This window comes from Leuresthes tenuis, unplaced genomic scaffold, assembly GCF_036924035.1.
Source record: "Leuresthes tenuis unplaced genomic scaffold, fLeuTen1.0.hap1 SCAF_19, whole genome shotgun sequence".
NCBI classification, from domain to species: domain Eukaryota; kingdom Metazoa; phylum Chordata; class Actinopteri; order Atheriniformes; family Atherinopsidae; genus Leuresthes; species Leuresthes tenuis.
In genome coordinates this window covers 33,120,615-33,141,723 of record NW_027325373.1, presented here as the reverse complement: position 1 = coordinate 33,141,723, position 21,109 = coordinate 33,120,615, and the positions used below count along the sequence as shown (strand labels likewise).

General features: G+C 38.1%; 1 protein-coding gene across 1 annotated transcript; it reads right to left on the bottom strand.

Moving 5' to 3' along the window:
* Positions 1-1,060: 1,060 nt before the first annotated feature.
* On the bottom strand, positions 1,061-20,329 carry slc25a1b (slc25a1 solute carrier family 25 member 1b). Its single transcript, XM_072371266.1, has 9 exons — positions 19,982-20,329; positions 12,848-12,955; positions 11,532-11,631; positions 7,753-7,891; positions 7,258-7,342; positions 6,130-6,234; positions 5,922-6,037; positions 5,764-5,837; positions 1,061-4,322 (listed from the first exon to the last, which is right to left on the bottom strand). The coding sequence occupies exons 1-9, from the start codon at positions 20,091-20,093 to the stop codon at positions 4,208-4,210; spliced, it is 954 nt and encodes a 317-aa protein (XP_072227367.1). The 5' UTR covers positions 20,094-20,329; the 3' UTR covers positions 1,061-4,207.
* Between the last annotated feature and the right edge of the window lie 780 nt (positions 20,330-21,109).

The window sequence follows — 21,109 nt, the reverse complement described above, 5'->3', positions numbered from 1 at the left end:
AAAAATATGGTAGATTCAAAGTGGAAAAAACTGAAATAGGAGCCTTGAAAAAACACCACTCTGAGGATGTTCATTCAGCTGTTGAGAAAGATCTATGTCGTAAGATAATAAAAATATATTTAAAAGATTGTATTTTACCACCATTTTTAAATATTAAGTAGATGGAAAAAAACTTGTGGAATCATCTAGTAGTTTCTATATCTTGTCTTTCTAAAATAAATACTCTAAATATATAAATGAGTTTGCAGAGTTTAAGGAGCTGTTCCACCTGACAGGAAACATGACCCCTGTCATGTGGGAAGAGTGGAAAGGATTATAAAACTCCTTCAAGAGGGTAAATCAACTCAGAGTGTGGTAAAATATGTTGGTTGTCCCCAGTCAGTAAACCACCATTAACACCTAAAGAGAAGAAAACCAGGTTACAGCGAGCAGTGTACAAAGCAGTCGTGGACTGTGGATGGTTGAATGGAAGTGAGATTCAGAGATTAATCACCAAGGAGATGATGCTGGTACTTTAGTTTGGTCCAATGAAACATAGAAAGATGACTGGCTGAAGAAAACAAGTTCATTTCCACCATCATTGGTGTCAGGTAAAGGACCAGGGGACATGGTAGCCATTATCTCTACAGGAAATACACCTTTATCATTCCATCAGTAAAAAGGTTTGGGGATTCTGAGCTCATTTTTCCAAGATGATGATGCATCTTTCCAAAAGACAAAAAAAAAAAGCTCAAACTTTTCTTTAAGTAACACACATCAACTCAATGACATGACCGGGAAACAGTCTAATTCTCAACCTGATTGAAAATTTATGGTGAAAGAAGAGGAATATTATTTTCTATTAGTGAAGTCCTTAAATAATTCAAGTTGTCAGTAAAGACAAAGGAGCTGAAACAAAGAACCTGAATCCATCATCTTTGCCTCGTGACTGAGAGGATCCATGATTTTTTTCTTCTATTTCACCTAAAAAGCTAAATTTGCAACAATCTCTTGTTTTAGATTAAAGTATAAACACCGGGCAGAAAGATGAGGATTCCAGTTGAAATGAACACAACAAAACTGAACAGTCAGATCCATGTTTATTTGTGAGCATGAACAGCAGAATTAATTAGACTGAAGGCACAATATATGGTTCCAACTACTGGAGAATGAACTTGTGTTCATATTAAAACACATTAATACATTTAAAGAACTGTCTTTGCACTGTGGGGTTAAACATAAAGATGAAAAAGGCAACTCACAGTAAACATAGAGTGTCCTATACAAAGACTGTGTGATGAGCAAAAAACAAGCACTTCTACTGCATGTAAACAAGCCAGACTCACAAGCTGCTAACTCCATTCCAGGATAAGGAATTCCACCATATTTATGAGCAGCTGATGGCACATTGGGTCTTCAGTTGATGTAGAAAGTAAAGGCAACATTACATGGTAACAAATTAAAGTCTGGATTAAAAGCTGAACCAGTATGGAGCTAAGACAGAGACTTTATTGAGTTTATGACTTGTATAGTCATGTTTTCAAAGTACAAGTACGAATCAAATCAAGTAGTATCAAGTACAGATAGATTATTTCTGAAAATGCGGCTCAGTTTTTCAGGCACAAAGCTTTTGCCAGTCTTTTAAACACCTAAATGAAAACCTAATGGAGACGCTCAGTTGATCTGTTACCTAACCAGTCGGCGTATTTTAGGTTGCAGACACAGGAAACAATCAGTCTCTGCGGCCGAGCAAAGTCTGAAATCACAAGATGAGACTGTCTAGAATCCATCTTTGTGGTAATTGCACTCTTCTGGACCTTGTTCTTACAGGTAAAGAAGTCTGGGAAGAGTCAGAAGTTTCTACATAGAGAATAAAGTTGAGCTTTCATTTTTTGTGGTGGATAAGGCAAACGTGTATAAAACATGAATGATTGTCACAAATTCGCATGATAACGAACTGTAATTCAAATGTCCGTTTCTCTCCTACTCCGTGTTCACATATGTGGTTTGTTAACAAAGCTGAAATGTCAATAAAGCTGCTCTCATTCACATATTTTTCTACTGCTGATCACAGAAGGTGAAACAAATCTGAAATTTAAGACCACACGTTCACCCAAAAACCCTCTGAATGCACTAATAACCCTCTGAATGCTTCTGCTCTAATAAGATCCTGATTGTTTAAAGCACAAGTCTGTGTGAAGAGGGAATCCTCCTCAAACCACTTCCTTAAAGGAAATGTGCATTTCTAAATAATATGTGTACATTTAAATTGCTAATACAATTAAATTTTACTTTGCCATAATTCAAAATTGTGAGATACTAACTAAAGATTTTGAGAGAAGTCAGAATTTATAAATATTTTGTCCAAATTCTAACATAATAAGTCAAAATTTCGAGTTAGTTTGTCAACATTTTGAAAAAGTACCAAGGTACTAAGTCAGAATTTTAAGATTTTTAGTCATTTTTATAAATTAAGTCACGATTAAGAGATAGTATCTCAAAAGATTGAGATGCTAAGTCACAATTTTCAGAAATTAAGTAAAACATGTAACAAACTAAGCTGAGTTCAAATTACAACTTAGTATCTCCAAATTTTACTGCACCGGAATTTTGAGGTACCAAGTCAAAATTTTGAGATATTAAAAGAAAATAATAAGACACTAAGTCGAGATTTGAAACGCTATCGCAAAACTTTGGGATAATAAGTCACAATTGTGAGATAGTATCTAAAAAATTTTAAGATAAGTCAGAATTTGTAAATATTTAGTCGATATTCTAACATATTAAGTCAAAATTCCAAGTTAGTATCTTAACATTTTGAGAAAATGCCAAGGTACTAAGTCAGAATTTAAGATTTTAGGTCATTTTTTAAAATTAAGTCAGGATTAAGAGATTTTTTTTCTTTTTTAAGCTCATCTAACAAAACCAACACTCATTTAAGCTAAAGTCTGTGCTGTGATTTCAGTTGTTTTTCATGTATTATGAAAGTTAGAAGTGGTAGAAAGTCTCTGCTGCTACATTTCCTCATCTCTGAGGACAGCATGAGGCAACATAAGCGAATCTCTTCTCTATGAAGCAGCTGAGGTTTGTCATAAAAGTAACGAAATTTAAAAAGAAGTTGTTAACGTGGTCTCAGATGCAGCACGTGCAAGCTACTGAGTCCTTCTCTTTGTAATGTTTAGGGAACAATAATCTAACTGAGCATCTCTATGAGATATTCAGGTGTGGGGCAATCTCTTTATACCTGAACTTCCGTCTCCATCTTAGCTTCATAAGCAACTCATTCTCCATGGAATGAGTAGAAAGGCACCATTAACGACATCTCAAACAGTTTAAAAGAAGGTTTAAAACTTAATAGCAAAAATTTAAATGATTGAAACAGTTAACGATGAGCTGAGAAGAACATTTCAGAAATACTTAGACACTGCCTGGAATTCAACAGCAGTGTGTGGAACCGAGTACACAGAAATCTATAGTGACTAAGTACAATATTCACTCCTTCTTAATCTCAAAACATCCCTAAATAAATCATATGATACATAGGCACTTTGTATGGCATCGGTTTAGTAAATTAACATAATCTGCTAATTTAAAGTAAATCCTCCTCAAACCACTTCCTTAAAAGAAATGTGCGTTTATAAGTAAGATGAGTACAATACATTAATATTATGCATCTTTATAGAGTCAGTTTGATTTAAGGCATTTAATTTTTAATGTAATTGTGCTTCAGCAGCTTGTTACATCTGAATATTTAATCTGTCTATCAGGTCCCAATTGAGAGAAAAAAAAAACCTTTAAAAAAGTTAGAATCGCTAAGTACTTCCATCTTAAAAGGGCCATAAAATGTTTAATTTTCTGCTTTATTTTATTTTCTTCAAGTATAATTTATTTTTTCTAGTGTCTAAATCACATTTTGATTAAGTGCAAACAGCAACAGTTTGTGCTGACAGTGCTCCCATTTCTCCCCTCCTGGAACTTCCCCTCCTGCTAATTAAAGAAAAGAAGAGCAACTGTAAGCAGCAAATCTGCAGATTATGCTTTTACTGTTGCTGCGTTACATATAAAAATCTAGAACAAGATCAATCCTTTCCTCTTTTTCTGAGTGAAAATACTCGGAGGTAGACATTAGAACCTAAAAGGAGGATTACAGGAGACTGGTTTTGGCCCATTTGGTAAAGTGGATGGCCAGTCCGAACACCCTTGCTCGTGTAGCAGCAAGTCATCCATCTCAGTCAGTCTTCCAAACTATATTCAGGACCTTGACGACTTCCTCATAGATGATGAAGACAATGGCAACGTCCAAGCACACCCGACCCAGCCGAGGCACAGTACCTTTGTAGAACCTGAACAGAATAAACAGAGTGACTTTGATGTTATTTCAGGGCAATTTCCCTCAAAAAGACATCTGGATTTCATCACATGTTGCTCCGAAACCTGTATGCATGGCTCAGCTTTAATGGTGCCCTCACAGATGCTCATGTTACCTGTGTCATGTGCACAAATGCATCCCACAGACCACAGCCAAGTTTGACTCCACCTCGGTCAGTTTAGCCGAGCTCACAGAAGGATATTTCTGGATCTTGTTTCTATGTTATTGTCAGCAGTTATTGTCTTTGCACAGGCACGAGTTTTAGCTTTAATTTGTGGATGGAGTGATGAGGTGTGTTCACTGATCAAAGTTTTTAGAAGCATTCATGAGTCCACGCAGTTATTCCTAACCACAGAATCATGTCTGTTTTTAATGAAATGCTCTCTGAAGATCACCAACATTCAATATGGTTTAGAATAGAATAGAAAAATACTTTATTCATCCCCCAGTGGGGGAAATTCAAATTAATCAAGTAGCTCAAAGTCTTAAATATTTTCAATGATTGTATACTAGACAACAACAACAATAATAATAATACTAATAATAAAAAATGACAAAATAAATAAATAAATTTGAGAAGAACATGTCAACAGTCAGTATTAAAAAGCCTTATGGCTGTGGGGGCAAAGGACCTCCTGAATCTCTCAGTCCTGCAGCTGCAGTGAGAGTGCAACTCCCACAGCGACAACAGCATAGAACAGTGCACTCTCATTGACAGTGGTCATTTACTGGTATGGAGTTCTAGATCTCCTGAAATTCACCACCAGCTCTTTGGTCTTGGTAGTGTTCAGGGGCAGACAGTTATTTTTGGTCCAGCCATTGAAGGACTCCACCAAGTCCCCAAACTCCTTCTATTGTCCACTGCGCAAACATGCAACAACAGCCGTATCATCACAATACTTCTGTATGTGGCAGGACTCTGAGTTGTAACTGAAGTCCGATGTGTACAGGGTGAAAAGAAAAGGACCCAAAACAGTACCCTGCAGAGCCCCAGTACTACATTCCAGTGTTCCAGAAACACATCTCCCCATCCTGACATACATTATAAATAAATTATTTTGTAATTTCACATAAACCAACGTTTGATTATCTTTATTTCTTAAGATCTGGACACAGTCTTTCACAGAGGGGCCATCTGTACTGATAAAACCCTACCTGTGATGTCCCTTTAATAGCAAACCTCATTAACTGCTTCCATTCAGGTAAAATTCTTCTTGAACCATGTGGAATCAATGTGTTTTTTCTCCAACAGTGAGAATCACTGGGAGTTTTTAATCCGTTTTAGTACTTTATTTAGCTCAGGAACCCTCCAAACTGAGTGAAATAACCCAGAAGCATCTATAGAGCTTCCTTAATTATCTGCTTTAGCATAGGATACATTGGACCATCCATAATGAGAAAGAGGTGTTACTCACGCAATCGGTCCTTCGTGCTTCATGATCTTAACAGCGCAGTCTAATGTGCTTTTGTACTTGTGAGCTTCGAGACCCTGTTGAAGAACAAACACACACATTAGTAACAAAGCTAAGGGTTGAATTATGAGGTGAGAAAGTAACTGAGTCACTCAGTTAACCTGCATCCTGGTCTTAATGACATCCAGGGGAGTGTTTCCGAACACACTGGCTGCACCGGCGGTGGCCCCAAACAGTCCAGTTAGCAGAGGGTTGATAGCTTTGTTGGGGTCATCACCTTCACGGTCAAAACAAAACGGAAGGGATTTGTTTTACGGACTGCATGTTTGATCTTACTCATTGACGATGGAGGATTATTTGCTCTCGTACCTTTGTACCAGTTCCTCAGGGAGGTCATGACGTAGAAGCGGATGGCCTGATTGGAGCCTTGTTTTAGTACTGTGGCCGTCAGCCCCTGATAGGTCCCCTTCAGTCCTGAGGACACGTCACAGAAAGAAGTCTCAAGTCTCCAACGCATCATTTATCAATAATGAATTATTTATCAATAATTCAGCATTAATGAAGAGGAGGACAAATATTATCCCTGAAGTGGGATGTGTATCATAAAAGCGTGCAAAAGTGCTGATCCAGCGCTCATTTCTTTCGGTTTCCTTCCAAGCAGCCAGACTTTCTCTTTTCTTTTAATGTGGTTTTGATCAATAGTTCTACAGGCTTTCTGAAGGTTTTTCAAAGTTTTTCTTTGGAAATTGGCTACTTTTTAACTCTTTTTCAGTCCAGTCCTTGTACCTGACCATTTTAAGAGGAATGCGTTTTTTCTTTATTGAACCACTTAACTCTGATCTATGAATCATTCAGGCAGAAAAAAAGGCTCCTAACTCAAGGGATGAACCAGTATTGTGTCCTTAAGAGAGAGGAAAAAATCCAGCAAAGACCTGACACAGAACCTGAGAGATGCATCTGGACCTTCAGTTGATCCATCTGCTGTTGGCTCAAGCCTTATCAGAAATGGCCTCCATGGAAGGGTGGCTTTCAAGAAGCCATTCTTAAGGAAGGGAAACAGGGAGAAAAGGCTGAGCTATGCCAAATGACACAAGAAGTGGACTGAAGCTTGCTTATGAAGCTAAGATGGAGACGGAAGTTCAGGTATAAAGGGATGAATCGTCCCCAGAGCCCGGACCTCAACATTATTGAAGCAGTGTGGGATCATCTGACAGAGAACGGAACAAAAGGCAGCCAGCATCCAAAGAAGAGCTTTGGGATGCCTTTAAGGAAGCCTGGAGAACTATTCCTGAAGACTACTTAAAGAAATGACAGAAAGCTTGTCTAAGAGGGTTCAGGCTGATTAATGTTCACTTTAAAGCTCCTTTCAATAAATCACTGCACACTTTCCTTTTTTTCTGGAAATAAGTAAAAAGTGAGGGGAAGTTCAGGACCTTTGCACAGCACTGTGTATACAGAAGGTGAACCAGAAGGGGGCAGTAAAATGCAGCTTCTTACCTTCAGTTTTGATAATCTCCCTCACTCCATGGAAAAATCCTCTGTACTTCGGATTTGCTGATGTTTGATCATGAATGAATTTAACCTAAAAGAATGAATGAATGAACATCGGTGTGAATGAACATCAGTGAAACCATTTAGAGTTAAAGCTGCAGAAGTCCTGAAAACCTGAGACACACGAGCATTTCCAGTGGTTATTTTGGTTGTAGCCACAGCCTCTATGATTTTTGTTGTTAGTGTAGCTCCTCAAAAACTCTAAAGCTCCAGATTTGTAAAATTCGAGGCTGCCTTCTTTGTGTCTAAGCTCAGGGGATTAAACCGTATGAAATCCTCATGGAAAAAGCAAAGGCAGAATCTCCTGAAGCTTTGACATGCTTGTGCATCATTTATCAACTTGTCCTTTAGTTAATAGCCCAGGACTTCTTCTGCCTTGAAACAGGACATTTACAGACAATAAAAACTTACAACTGACATTTAATCTTAAACAGTTTGTACCTTAACTGTCTCCATTGGACAGACTACAACCACAGCCTCCGCGACTCCAGCTCCAAGGCCACAGAAGAAACCCCGCTTGCTGTCCAGCTTCCCGCTCTCATCACGCATCTTATTACTGAGGAACTCAAACACCCCAAATCTGTCACGGTGATGGATAATAAAAAGATTAATGACCTCAAAGTAAAAAATAAAGGCTTTACAAGTGGGAAATAGGGCATTTAACCCTTTAAAATAGTCAACTTTCGAATTACCCAGTTCTGAAAAGCCACTTACAGTGTGTGAAATGAAACAACATTATATTTAGTATTCAGATGTTCAGCAATGATGCCAAGAACTGAACTCAGGTGCATTTTCCTCTGTCAGTGTCTCCAGTTCCTGAAACTCCTCTCCTAAAACAGTACCAATGCTCCACAGTCTTTATTCGCTAATATACATCTCCTCTGAGCAGGTGAGTCTGTCTGTGTGTATTCTCCGTCATCCAGGTCATGCTGATCCCCACAGCTCGAATAAGGGCAACTGGACTTATTTTTCCTGATTAATTGAAGACGTTTCACCTCTCACCCAAAAGGTTTCTTCAGTTTAAAACTAGCTGGTGGGGAGAATCAGTTAAGAAGTAGTTGAACCACCTGACACACGTGTGTGATCAGCCTATCAGATGAGAGCTGAAACGTCTTCAAAAACAAAGAGAAAGAAGTCCAGTTGTCCTCATTCAAGCTCTAAGGATTAGTAGGTGATTTATTGTTCACAGCTGCTTTGTACAAAGTCAACAAACGGCCTTATTTTCGTTGACTCCAACACCATTTTGGGGAGAGGGGGTAAGATTAGCCGGTAGGTAAGATGGCCCGCTCCCATCTTAAGCTAGATCTATAGTCTTCATTGAGCATTCGAAGTTCTGTGTCGAGGGAACACGTTGCTCTGAAATTCACCATGCCGGTAGGGAGGTGTGGCTGTATGTTTGTGTGGTTTCAGGGGTTATAGCTGAATCCTTGCTTTTTCTTCCAGTCACAGTTAACAACCGTAAACAATGGCAACCGAGGTGGAGCAGCTGTATTTGCAGTTGGAGCTTATCAATATTGAAGAACAAATGCTTAAATTGAAAATGTTGAAACCAGGCGACAGAGAAGACGTTCGCGGGGGTAGTCTGTACGACCGCCGAGGCTGGGAACGGTGAATTTACAACACTGGTTGTGAATTCACAACCTGGATGAACAAATGCACTTTAGATCATTTCGAATGTCAATGAGCTTGTCAACGAGCTTCTTCACCATATACAGCCATATAAAAGGCAACTGCCGGAAATTACGTTCTGAGTGTCACTTCCATATTGGACTTGATCAATCTGTCTTCTGTTTTAAGGTTGCTGTAATTAAATCTTTACTTAAAAAACCTACTCTTGATTCAGAAGTGTTAATTATACATGGAAGCATGTATAAAGTAGTGCTAATTATCGACCTATATCTAATCTCCCTTATTTGTCTAAAGTTCTTGAAAAAATAGCTGCAGCTCAATTTTGTGATCATTTACAAAGAAATAATCTGTTTGAAGAGTTTCAGTCAGGATTCAGAGTGCATCATAGCACAGAAACAGCACTGGTGAAAGTTACCAATGATCTCCTCTTAGCCTCTGATAGCGGACTTGTGTCTGTGCTTGTCCTGTTGGATCTCAGTGCTGCATTTGATACTGTCAATCACAGCATTCTGTTACAGAGACTTGAACATGTTATTGGGATTAAAGGAACTGCATTAGGTTGGATTGAGTCATATTTATCTGATAGATTCCAGTTTGTTCTTGTAAATGAAGAATCGTCCTCACACGTTGGAGTAAGTCATGGAGTTCCTCAGGGTTCTGTGCTTGGACCGATTCTTTTTACTTTATACATGCTTCCATTAAGTAACATTATTAGACAGCATGGCATAAATTTCCATTGCTACACTGATGATACTCAGCTGTACTTATCTATGAAACCAGATGAAACGAATAGGCTGATCAGACTACAAGCATGTCTTAAAGACATAAAGACCTGGATGACTTAGAACTGTCTGCTTCTACATTCAGACAAAACTGAAGTCATTATCTTTGGACCTGAGCGCTTCAGGGAGAAATTGTCTAGTTATATAGTTACTCTAGATGGTATTTCCTTGGCTTCTAGTTCTACAGTGAGGAATCTGGGAGTTATTTTTGACCAGAATTCATCATTTGATGCACATATAAAACAGGTTTCTAGGACAGCTTTTTTTCACCTTCGTAATATTGTTCAAATCAGGAACGTCCTGTCTCAGGGTGATGCAGAGAAACTAGTCCATGCATTTGTTACCTCAAGATTGGATTAATGTAATTCTTTATTATTGGGCTGTCCCACATATTCTCTGAAAAGCCTCCAGCTGATCCAAAATGCTGCAGCCAGAGTTCTGATGATAACTAACTGGAGAGATCATGTTTCTCCAGTTTTAGCTTCTCTTCATTGGCTCCCTGTTAAATTCAGAATAGAATTTAAGATTCTTCTCCTCACTTATAAAGCTCTTAATGACCGAGCTCCATCATACCTTCAAGATCTCACAGGTAGATATTTTCCTAACAGAGCACTTTGTTCCCAAACTGCAGGTTTACTTGTGGTTCCCAGAGTTTCTAAAAGTAGAATGGGAGGCAGAGCCTTCAGTTATCAGGCCCCTCTCTTGTGGAATAAGCTGCCAGTAAATGTCCGGGAAGCAGACACCCTTTCCACTTTTAAGATTAGGCTTAAAACTTTCTTTTTTGATAAAGTTTATAGTTAGGGATGGTTCAGGTGATCCTGAAACATCCCATAGTTAAGCTGCTATAGGCTTAAGCTAGATTTATAGTCGTCCGGAACGTTGCCAGTGTCAACATGACGTCTTCCATTGAGCATTCGCAGTTCGGCGTCGAGGGAACACATTGCTCTGCAATTCTGCCGGAAATTACGTTCTTTCTGGCAGAAAAAGGCAACTGCCGAAAATTACGTTCTGGGCGGACCAATCACAGCCATTACGGCCCGCGTCAAGGCGACGTGTAGTTAACATTTTTGGGAGGTGCATGTCAGGCTACGGTGAAGGGGTTACTAAGTACCAACGTTGTCAACATCATGATGGAGCATAAACTACGACTGAGACTGCTGGGGTCCTCATCTGTCACACCTTTCCTCACTTTGCTCTCTTTTTCCCCCTGTTTAATTTCTCAAATGATATTATGTGACATCATTGTGGTTATTAACTTGTGTTTCCCTGTTCCAACAGGTATCCTTTGAATGGTGTTATGGTGTTTTTCCCCCCTCTTTTCTGTCTTCTCAAACCCCAGCTGGTCGAGGCGGGTGGCCACCCTTCCTGAGTCTGGTTCATTCTGAGGTTTCTTCCTGTTAAAAGTGAGTCATTCCTTTCCACAGTCGCCACAGGCACGCTCAGGACGGGAGATTGGACTGAAGACAAGTTTCGGTGCAATCTGTTGGTTTCCTTAGCTAGGATATTGTTTTTGAATTGGCTCTTTATGAATTGGATTATTTTTAAATGAATTAATTGGATTTCATTGGATTATGAGTATAATGAATTGAATTTCAACTGGCTTGAATTGGACTATATTATTTAAGTGCCTTGAGATGGCATTTGTTGTAATTTGGTGCAATATAAATTAAACTGAATTGAATTGAATTGAAAGTTTTCAGCTCTTTTTCAGCTTTTCATTCGGTAGAAATCACAGCCTGTCCCCCTGACTTTTGAAATGATGGCTACGCCCCTGCTCATGAGTGTCGTTTGGTTGCGAGGGTGCAGTACCTGACGGCTGCTTTAGGTATAGATCCGTAGACTAGTGAGCTCAGACCTCTGTAAAGTCCCCTCACCCCATGACTGTTAACCGTCTGCTTCACACAGTCGACTGTAAAGGGAGAGACGTGGGTTAAGGTACAGAAAAATTAAAGAAAATTCAGCTCTTTAAACAAACTGGTTTCATGAAGTTAAATCCTGCTCCAATAAGTTGTCAGAGGGTCTTTCAGTCTGAATTCCTGCTTTCTACAAAGGTTTAGAGAGACAAACAAGATCTGTGCCAAAGTTCAGAAGTCAAAGACCGACTTCCTACACAAACACACGTCTGTTTGTGAACTTGAATGTTAATGTTCGTCAGCTGTTTAAGCCATCAGGTGACTTGATTTGAGGAGTTTAATTGACTTTATTTTTTGATTAGTGGAGTCATTCATCATCAGAGAAGTAGGTCTGAGTTAAAAACAGATTTCCAGTTATTTATCATATTTTTATGTTAATCTTTTGTTGTTTTTGCACTTTCTTCTCTGACAGACCTCTTATTTATGTTTCCTCATGTGGTGATAATTTGATCTGCCGAAAAGTGTTCGTTTATTACACTTTTCTTTTTTTTTTTTTAAATGAAAACCCTAAATAATAATTTTAGTTAGGGACTTTATTCTCTGCTGAATACTATTAAATGTGTTCAATTAAACATAGCATTTAACCTAGATTTCATTTGATTTGATAATAATTCTTTATGGGTTACAGATTTTACAATCTCTTCTGCAGTTCTAAAAAAAATTAATGAATTTCTTCAAAATAAAATGTTTCAGTTTCATTTAATTCACATTAAATTAATATTTAGTAGAATTTCTAAACGTTTTTCCTGATGTGATGATAACTTCTCTCTCATTACTGGATGTCTACTAAATTCATCGATTTAATTTAATCACATTTTATTTCACGTTTAATTCAAAATAAAAACATTTAAATTAAAATTGCATTTAATTCATATATATTTCTATTTCTGGACAATAAATTAAGTCATTTATTTCATTTGAACTGAGTTGATCTTCTCCTGTTTCCACAATGATTACTGATTGTCTAATTAGTAAATACAGAGTTGAAGCCTCCATAACTTCATAATATGTACACGCACAATGATTTTCAGCCTACTGACCTTCTCATAGCTCAGCGAAAATATTACAGTCCGAGTTTCATCTTTTTAGAGTTAAATAGATCAGAAAATGCTTCTTATATGTAATATACAGCAAATGTTTGACCGAATTAATTAAAACACATGTAGAGTTGCTATAAGTTTATAAAGAAATCAACACTGAACAGAAACTCACCGATTCCTCTATATTTGGGCGGATTTGCTTTCTCATCGAGCTGCAGCTGTGTTTTAACATACTCTGTCGGGAAGGTGATGCAGATCTCTATTCCTCCAGCGAGCCCACCTGTGATAACAGGTAACAGAACTCCATAACGATGATTTCATCCGGTGAGAAACAAGAACAAAGTGATACAACTGCATCAACAAATCAAACCCTTGCAGACACAAAGAAACATAGGAAATAATTCCTATTTGAGTCCCGCTCTCACACCTGAGCTCATTTAAGAGACTAAATCATGTGTCACACAAAACAATGCAATACAACGTGCTTCACAAATGATGATTTGCAAGAAAGCAAAACAAAAAGGACTCAAATGTTGCTGAAGTGCCTCAAAGAGACTACACTCGTAAAAAAAGAATGCAAAAACTTATCAGGAAATAAATGAATGAATTATATAAAAAGAAGGGGGGCAAATTAACATGAAAACAATAGCCTTTTTTAAATAAATTTTCACATTGATGATGTGAGTGATGGAGAAAAAAAGATTAATGACCCCAAAGAAACACTGAAGAGTTGGAAATAAGGTAGAAATACTGCATTTATGCTCAAGTATAATCCATTCAAATTAAATTCAAATTCAATTGAGAAGGTGGTCAACAACTAATTATCATGAAGTTACTTTATAGAAGTTTGTTATCATGTCAAAAATATAAAAACAGCAATAACAGAAATTAACGAAAGTAGATAAAAGTGCAAATGAACACGAAAACAAAAGCATTTTTATTAATTTCCCCATTATCTGTGTTTATATTTAGATTTTGTGCATAAAAATTGAATTGATATTTTTCCCGATTTTGTTTTTAGTGTCAGTACTTTTTGGAGTCAGTTAGATTTCCTCCTACGTCAGGAATATTTCATCAAGAGGAAGCAGAAAAGCCTCTAAAGCCACCAGGTACAAGCCTTTTTTTTTCTCTTTTAAAAAAAAAAAGATGAAGTAATTAGAAATTCAAATAAAAAGGGAAAATGGTAAATCAAGAGGTAAAAATGATAAAGGATCAAAATATTAAAAGTAAACAAAGACATTTACATAAAAGAATTAAAGAAATAAAAATACTAGTAAACATATATGTGATTGATTATAAATATATATATATATTGATTATAAATATATAAACTAAATTAATGGATTTATTTTTCCTGTTTTGTTGTGAGTTGTTTTTTTTCAGCATTCATTTATTCATTCATTTATTCCTGTATATATATATATATATATTTTTATTTTTTTATTTTTTGTGGCACTCCTGTCATTCCATAGTCTCTACTCTTTGCCTGCCTGCACAGGGTAGACCAGTTCCACCTTAAATTTCTTGCTGTCACACATCTGCCGTTGAACAGCAAACAGGCAGCTTGCAGCTGATTGGCTCAGTTGACCTCAGCGATTCTGCCCTCAGATACTCCCCCCACCCCTGGCCATGCTCCACGTCAAGGGGGTGTGTAGCCTCCAGAGCTCACACTGTTTGCCACAAGGATTTATGAGTCTGTGTGGGCTCATTCTTTCACCAGAGAGATGGGACATTTGCATAAAGTCGAAGAAAGTAAACGCTCTTGAAGGCGCAGAATCTGCTGAAATAATGTGAATAATGAGGAGCAGCAGATTTAAAAACTGGAGAAGAAAAGACTCTTTCGAGGAACTGCAGATGAATTAAACAAAGGGTTCTTTGTTGATGCTTTTAGCATGCGTTTCCAAAAAGTCATGCAGGGAAATCAAACACAGCAGAGGTTCAAACCAACACAAGTCAGGGTGTTTGTGTGCGTAAACAATCACAAGGTTACAGCTTGCTTTAACTAAACCTTCAAGTGCATTTTGGACGCCAGTCCTGAGTGCCAACAGTGCTGGTTAGGACACACCCAGGCATTACTTTGGTTAGAGGCTGGCTCTGAAGCTGCACCTAGAAATTAAGCTAGAATGAAAAACAGTCCACATCACCATCATCTGTAAACAAATCTCTCTGCAGTACCTGTGGTATGTCCCCGATTTAAGCTGGGAAAAGACACAGAACCAGTTTATCGAGTCTAACGTGCATAACATCCATAAAACAGTATCAGTCTGTCGCACAAACATCAGCAGAGGTAGACAGAAGAGTCGAGGCAGAGGGGCTTAATCCCAGCAGTTAAAGCACAGATTAAACCAGTAACAATGCAGCCTTTATTAACACTTTACATCACAGCTGCACCTTCTCTGCTGCAATAGGTCAAACAGTCAGCATTTAAAAAGGCTCAACACACCATGTTCATCACATTGTTTTTACCTTGTTCACTTATAAGAGGAAAAATAAGACCACAGTGTAATATTCATGATCAACTTGTGCTTTGAAAGTTAGTTCAATGGATGATTATAGTAACTAAAGTTATAAGCTGTGGTGATGATTAACACAAACCAGAAAAAGTCTCTGTATTGAGTTAAAGATATGAATATTTTATATGGAAATGTCCCTTTTCTGCCAATAAAGGCTGAGTTTGTGAGATGTAGTGACATTGAGTTGTACAAACTGCAGCCAACTCAATTTCCACCAAACTACAGAAACTACAATGGCTTAATAAAAATACGGTTGCAGTAAACGATTATTAGGTCATCGATTACTCCCCTGATTAATCAAGTTAACTGGATAAGAAGAAATACTTTAGGAATAATAACTATTTAAAATAGAAATAAAACTGGCGTCTTAACATGAAATATTCATAAGTTTATTTTTCAGAAAATGCAACAAATTGAGATTGAACTGCATGTCAACGGAACAAAACCAAGTTTAGGTGCCATATTAAAATATTCTTTAAAAGAGCGTGGTAGTTCTGGTGACATTTCAACAGAAATTAGACTATTTGTCCAACACAATAAATGCAAGTTGCTTTTTGGGAAAAATAGAAATGTAAAAAGAGTCTCTACTGCCCAGCCCAAGCCTCAGATTCCTTCTGTTCTCTGCCAGTGTCCTTCTCAGCTAACAAGCCGACAGATGTGGCATTTCTCAATGTGTATCTATGGAAGAAAAACGCAACAAGTTGGATTTTATGGTCATTAATTCATGTGAAGTTTCCCTAAAAAGTGGCTAATATGTGACATTAAAAGCTTTTTGTATCAGTTGTTCCGGAGGTTAAAAAAAGTGAATGATTGTGAGGTTTGACGTCCCATTTAAAGGATGCACCAAACAGATTAAATTGACAACACATAACTATGGTGGCCCAAAAGAATTCACAATAATATCAAACTACTGTGAAATCATTGTGTGTTTGAGCAAACTCATCTTCAGTGAAATCTGCTCAACTCACGCCTCTATCAAGGTTCACAAATGCGTTAATTTGTTCTGGTTTCTCCTGACGTGTCATGTTTGTCACCCTCTGCACTCACCACACTGTCCTCAGACCAGTTTTTTTTGCTACAGGGTGGAAAGTGGAGCCCATTCTTGAGATTCTGAACCGAGCTTGCAGCAGGCGTGTTGTAATCTGGGAGAATGTGCACTCAAGCTGATGGTGCAAAGTGCCATGTCACTGAGGCTCGTGACGTCGAGCATGGAGACCCGGGCCTCTGAGCAAACACTATGAGGGCAGCGGGTCGTTACTAAACAGCGACTGAACTGCTGACGGTCATGCTCAGAAAATTACAGCAGCCGACGAGGCTTTTCTTTTGAACTTTTAACATTCAAACATAAGCTGTGGGGCTGGAAATGCAGGATTTGTGTGCATGCTGTTGATGATGCAATATTAGAATACTGATTGATCTCTTGTACACGCTGAACTCTGTCAAGTTTGGGCATCTGTCACTGATTGATTAAAGTCACAGACAGCAAAAAGGGTCTGTGCTAAAGTCTACAGTACAGGTCCATTTCAAATGAAGGACAGCACATTTTACTCCCGCAAGCTGCAGAGTCAAACCTGAAAACCTTAAATTAAAGAGTCAAATCATCTAGTCTTAAATCAAAGAGTCAAACCAGAAAGCCTTTAATCAAAGAGTCAAACCTAAAAACCTTAAATTAAAGAGTCAAACCTTCAAGCCTTTAATCAAAGAGTCAAACCTAAAAACCTTAAATTAAAGAGTCAAACCTTCAAGCCTTTAATCAAAAGAGTCAAACCTGAAATCCTTGAATTAATGAGTCAATGCCGAAAGCCTTAAATCAAAGAGTCAGACCTGAAAGCCTCAAATCAAAGTCAAACTTGAAAGCCTTGAATTAAAGAGTCAAACCTAAAAACCTTAAATTAAAGAGTCAAATCTTTGAGCCTTAAATCAAAGAGTCAAACCAGAAAGCCTTTAATCAAAGAGTCAAACCTAAAAACCTTAAATTAAAGAGTCAAACCTTCAAGCCTTTAATCAAAAGAGTCAAACCTGAAATCCTTGAATTTAATGAGTCAATGCCGAAAGCCTTAAATCAAAGAGTCAGACCTGAAAGCCTCAAATCAAAGTCAAACTTGAAAGCCTTTAATCAAAGAGTCAAACCTAAAAACCTTAAATTAAAGAGTCAAACCTTCAAGCCTTTAATCAAAAGAGTCAAACCTGAAATCCTTGAATTATTGAGTCAATGCCGAAAGCCTTAAATCAAAGAGTCAGACCCGAAAGCCTCAAATCAAAGTCAAACTTGAAAGCCTTGAATTAAAGAGTCAAATCTAAAAACCTTAAATTAAAGAGTCAAACCATCAAGCCTTTAATCAAAGTAGTAAAACCTGAAAGCCTTGAATTAATGAGTCAAACCCGAAAGCCTTAAATCAAAGAGTCAGACCTGAAAGCCTTAAATTAATGAGTCAAAGCTGAAAGCCTTAAATCAAAGAGTCAGACCTGAAAGCCTTAAATTAATGAGTCAAAGCTGAAAGCCTTAAATCAAAGAGTTAAACCAGAAAGCCTTTAATCAAAGAGTCAAACCTGAAAGTTTTTAATTAAAGAGTCAAACCTGAAAGCCTAGAATCAAAGAGTTAAACCTGAAAGCCTTAAATCAAAGAGTTAAACCAGAAAGCCTTAAATCAAAGATTTAAACATTAAAGCCTTAAATCAAAGAGTCAAACCTGAAAGATTTGAATTAAAAAGTCAAACCTGAAAACCTTAAATTAAAGAGTTAAACATTAAAGCCTGAAATTAAAGAGTAAAAACCTCCAAGCCTTACATGAAAGCATTAAACATTAAGGCCTTAAATTAAAGTCTTTTCTGATGGTGTAACAGGATTTTCTGAATCACTTCCTTTAGCTTTTCTCTTAACTTTATCTAGCTCTACATCCTCCTCAACGCAATCAAACGCAATCTACTTTCCTTCCTACAGCAATTAGCACCAAAGGACACTTTTTAAAAATGTTTTACATAAGTTAATGAGGTTTTAATAACTAAGTAACTTTACTAAAGAAAATCCTTCTTCTGTTTAGTTGCAGAGTATCCGTCACAGAACAAGAGAAAATTACAAGAAAACCCTGTAACTTGGAAGATGCCCTCTTTAAGTGGCCAATCTATATTCATATGTGTCCAAAGTTGTAGACAATGCCCACTATTGCTTCCAGTAAAAACATATTAGGAGGAACCTCAGATTAACAAAAGGAAATATTAAAGTAAGTACACCTGTTTTAGTGCCATCACTTTAAGTTTAAAGTTGAAATATGTGAGTTGATAAGCACATGTACAACCTGCAGAGCATTATTACTCCAACAGTACTGAGCAAAAGTCTTGAGCCACCTCTGATTTCTTTATATTGCCAGAAAAAACAGACATAGGTGCAGTGAGCTATTAAAATGTGTGCAAATATAAATAGAAATACAGAATATGAGGTAAAAACAGAGTTTGTACAATTCTAATGAGCTTTACAGTGAATATTTGGTCTGAGCTCCTTTATTCTCCAACACAGCCTGAACCCTCTTAGACAAGCTTTCTGTCATTTCTTTAAGTAGTCTTCAGGAATAGTTCTCCAGGCTTCTTGAAGGACATCCCAAAGCTCTTCTTTGGATGTTGGCTGCCTTTTGTTCCGTTCTCTGTCAGATGATCCCACACTGCTTCAATAATGTTCCTCTGGGGAGGATTCATCCCTCCATAAGACCTGTTGCCACTGATTTTCAGTCCACTTCTTGTGTCATTTGGCATAGCTCAGCCTTTTCTCCCTGTTTCCCTTCCTTAAGAATGGCTTCTTGACAGCCACCCTTCCATGGAGACCATTTCTGATGAGGCTTGGGCCAACAGTAGATGGATCAGCTGAAGGTCCAGATGCATCTCTCAGGTCCTGTGTCAGGTCTTTGCTGGATTTTTTCCTCTTTCTTAAGGACATCACTTTCAGATACTGTTCATCTGCTGTGGATAGTTTTTTAGGCCTGACACTTCTTATTTTGTCCTCCACTTGTCCACTTTCCTCAAAAGGACACACTGCACACCATGCTGAGATATGCCAAAATATGCTTTAAAATGGCTTCTTTGCTAAGTTGTCTGTTATGTGTCGACACAACACTGGTTCATCCCTTGAGTTAGGAGCTTTTTTTCTGCTTGAATGATTCATAGGTCAGAGTTAAGTGGCTTAACAAATAAAAAAAGGTACAAAGACTGGAGTGAAAATGAGTGAAAAAGCAGAAAATGTCCAAAGAAAAACTTCAGAAAGACTGGAGAACTATTGATAAAGACCACTTTAAAATATTAGAAGAAAGTCTGGCTGCTTGGAAGGAAAATATAAGGAAATAAGGGCTGGATCAGGGGTTTGTACAGTTCTGTGTATGTACATTATATCATTGTGATAATAGAGAAGAGACCAGCCAAGGTTTACGCTTCTCTTTTTCTATCCTAAAAAAAAAAAAGATTTACATCAAACTCCAAAACACTCACTTACTGTAATTTCAAGAGCTTGAACCATCTTTTTATTTGTGTAAAAAACTATTTCAGACCTATGAGGCTCATTGTGAAAGTATTTGACTGCTTCTTTTCTGTCTAATTAAGTTCACAAAACGTCAGAAAATGTTTAAAAGAATCTCTTCACTATTACTGGACCCAAACACATTTCCATAACTTTCAGTCATTTTGCAGCTGGAACATTAAACTTAATCTGACATACTTTGGTCCAATCCACAGACAGAGTGTCAGCACTGAAACTTGTAAACAACTTTCGGAGCCCCAGAGCTCAGCCCCGCTGTCAGGCGCTTCCTTACCTGCCAGAATCGCCTTTCCAGGATGCGTAAATGTGGCTTTCCCCGCAGGAGCTGCAGCGGCCAAACACCGAGGTCTATGAAACGGGTTCACAAATCTATTTGGTTCCGACATGACTGCTATACCCGATCTGACTTTTTTTTTTTAAATATATTATTTCTAACCACTGACGTGCTCGGCTGCTGCAAGCCCTCCCAAGTCCTCATGCATGTGGTGTGGCTGCTTTGTGCAGGAGCGGCGACGCGGACATTCAAAGGCCAGGCAGGCGGTGCTGACCGTTGGACTTGGTGCTCATCGAAGTTTAATAATGTCTGTGTACTTTTGACAGTTAAGTTCTCTCCGTGACACTCACGGAGTCTGATAACGTCGAGTCAGTGCCCGCTCAGGGCGGGGCAGGACGTGACACTCTCCCCCCGCTAACGCGGAAAAACGCCATGTTTGTCACCAATATTTAAGGAGGACCTCATTTTGTAACTGCGGCGCTTCGCCAGCAGAGGGCGCAGTTTCTGCTGTTTAAACTGAACTGGAGCGTAGCGATCCTTTTACGGGACGGTGTCTGCTGCTCCGGCTTTGGAGATTCTGGGATGAGTGGGTTGATTGTGACAATAATAAGATCTGTGAGATAGGTCGATGCCTGGCCATGAAGAAGGATTTTAAGATAAAATCTAGATTTGACAAGGAGCCAGTGCAGAGAGGCTAAAACAGGAGAAAAGTCAGAACTCCGGCTGCACCATTCTGGATCAACTGAAGGTGTTTTCAAGGGGTTATATGAACATCCAGCTTAAATCGCACTGCAGTAATCCAGCCCAAATGTAATAAATGCATGGACTGGTGTTTTAACTTTACTTTGAGACAGGATATTCCTGATTTTGGAGGTATTACAGAGGTGTGGAGTAAAAAAAAAAAACAGGTCTCGGTCAAAGATGACTCAGAGGTTCCTCGTGGTTTAACTGGGAGCCAAAGCAATTTCAGTACTTAAATGGTTGGATAATGATTGTCTGAGGACAAAAACAATGACCTTGGTTTTACCTGGATTCAAGAAGACAAAACTAACAGGTCATTCAAGCCTTTATGTCTTAGAAACAGGTTTGTAAACCCCCATCTTTATTATTGATGTGAATGTGGATGGT

Bases quoted from the DNA above. Each gene is read 5' to 3' on its own strand.
- slc25a1b (XM_072371266.1), bottom strand. From the start codon at position 20,093: ATGTCGGAACCAAATAGATTTGTGAACCCGTTTCATAGACCTCGGTGT. The intron at 12,956-19,981 runs GTAAGGAAGCGC...CTGTTATCACAG, and splicing joins TGGAAAGGCGATTCTGGCAG to GTGGGCTCGCTGGAGGAATA. The intron at 11,632-12,847 runs GTGAGTTTCTGT...CTCCCTTTACAG, and splicing joins GCCCAAATATAGAGGAATCG to TCGACTGTGTGAAGCAGACG.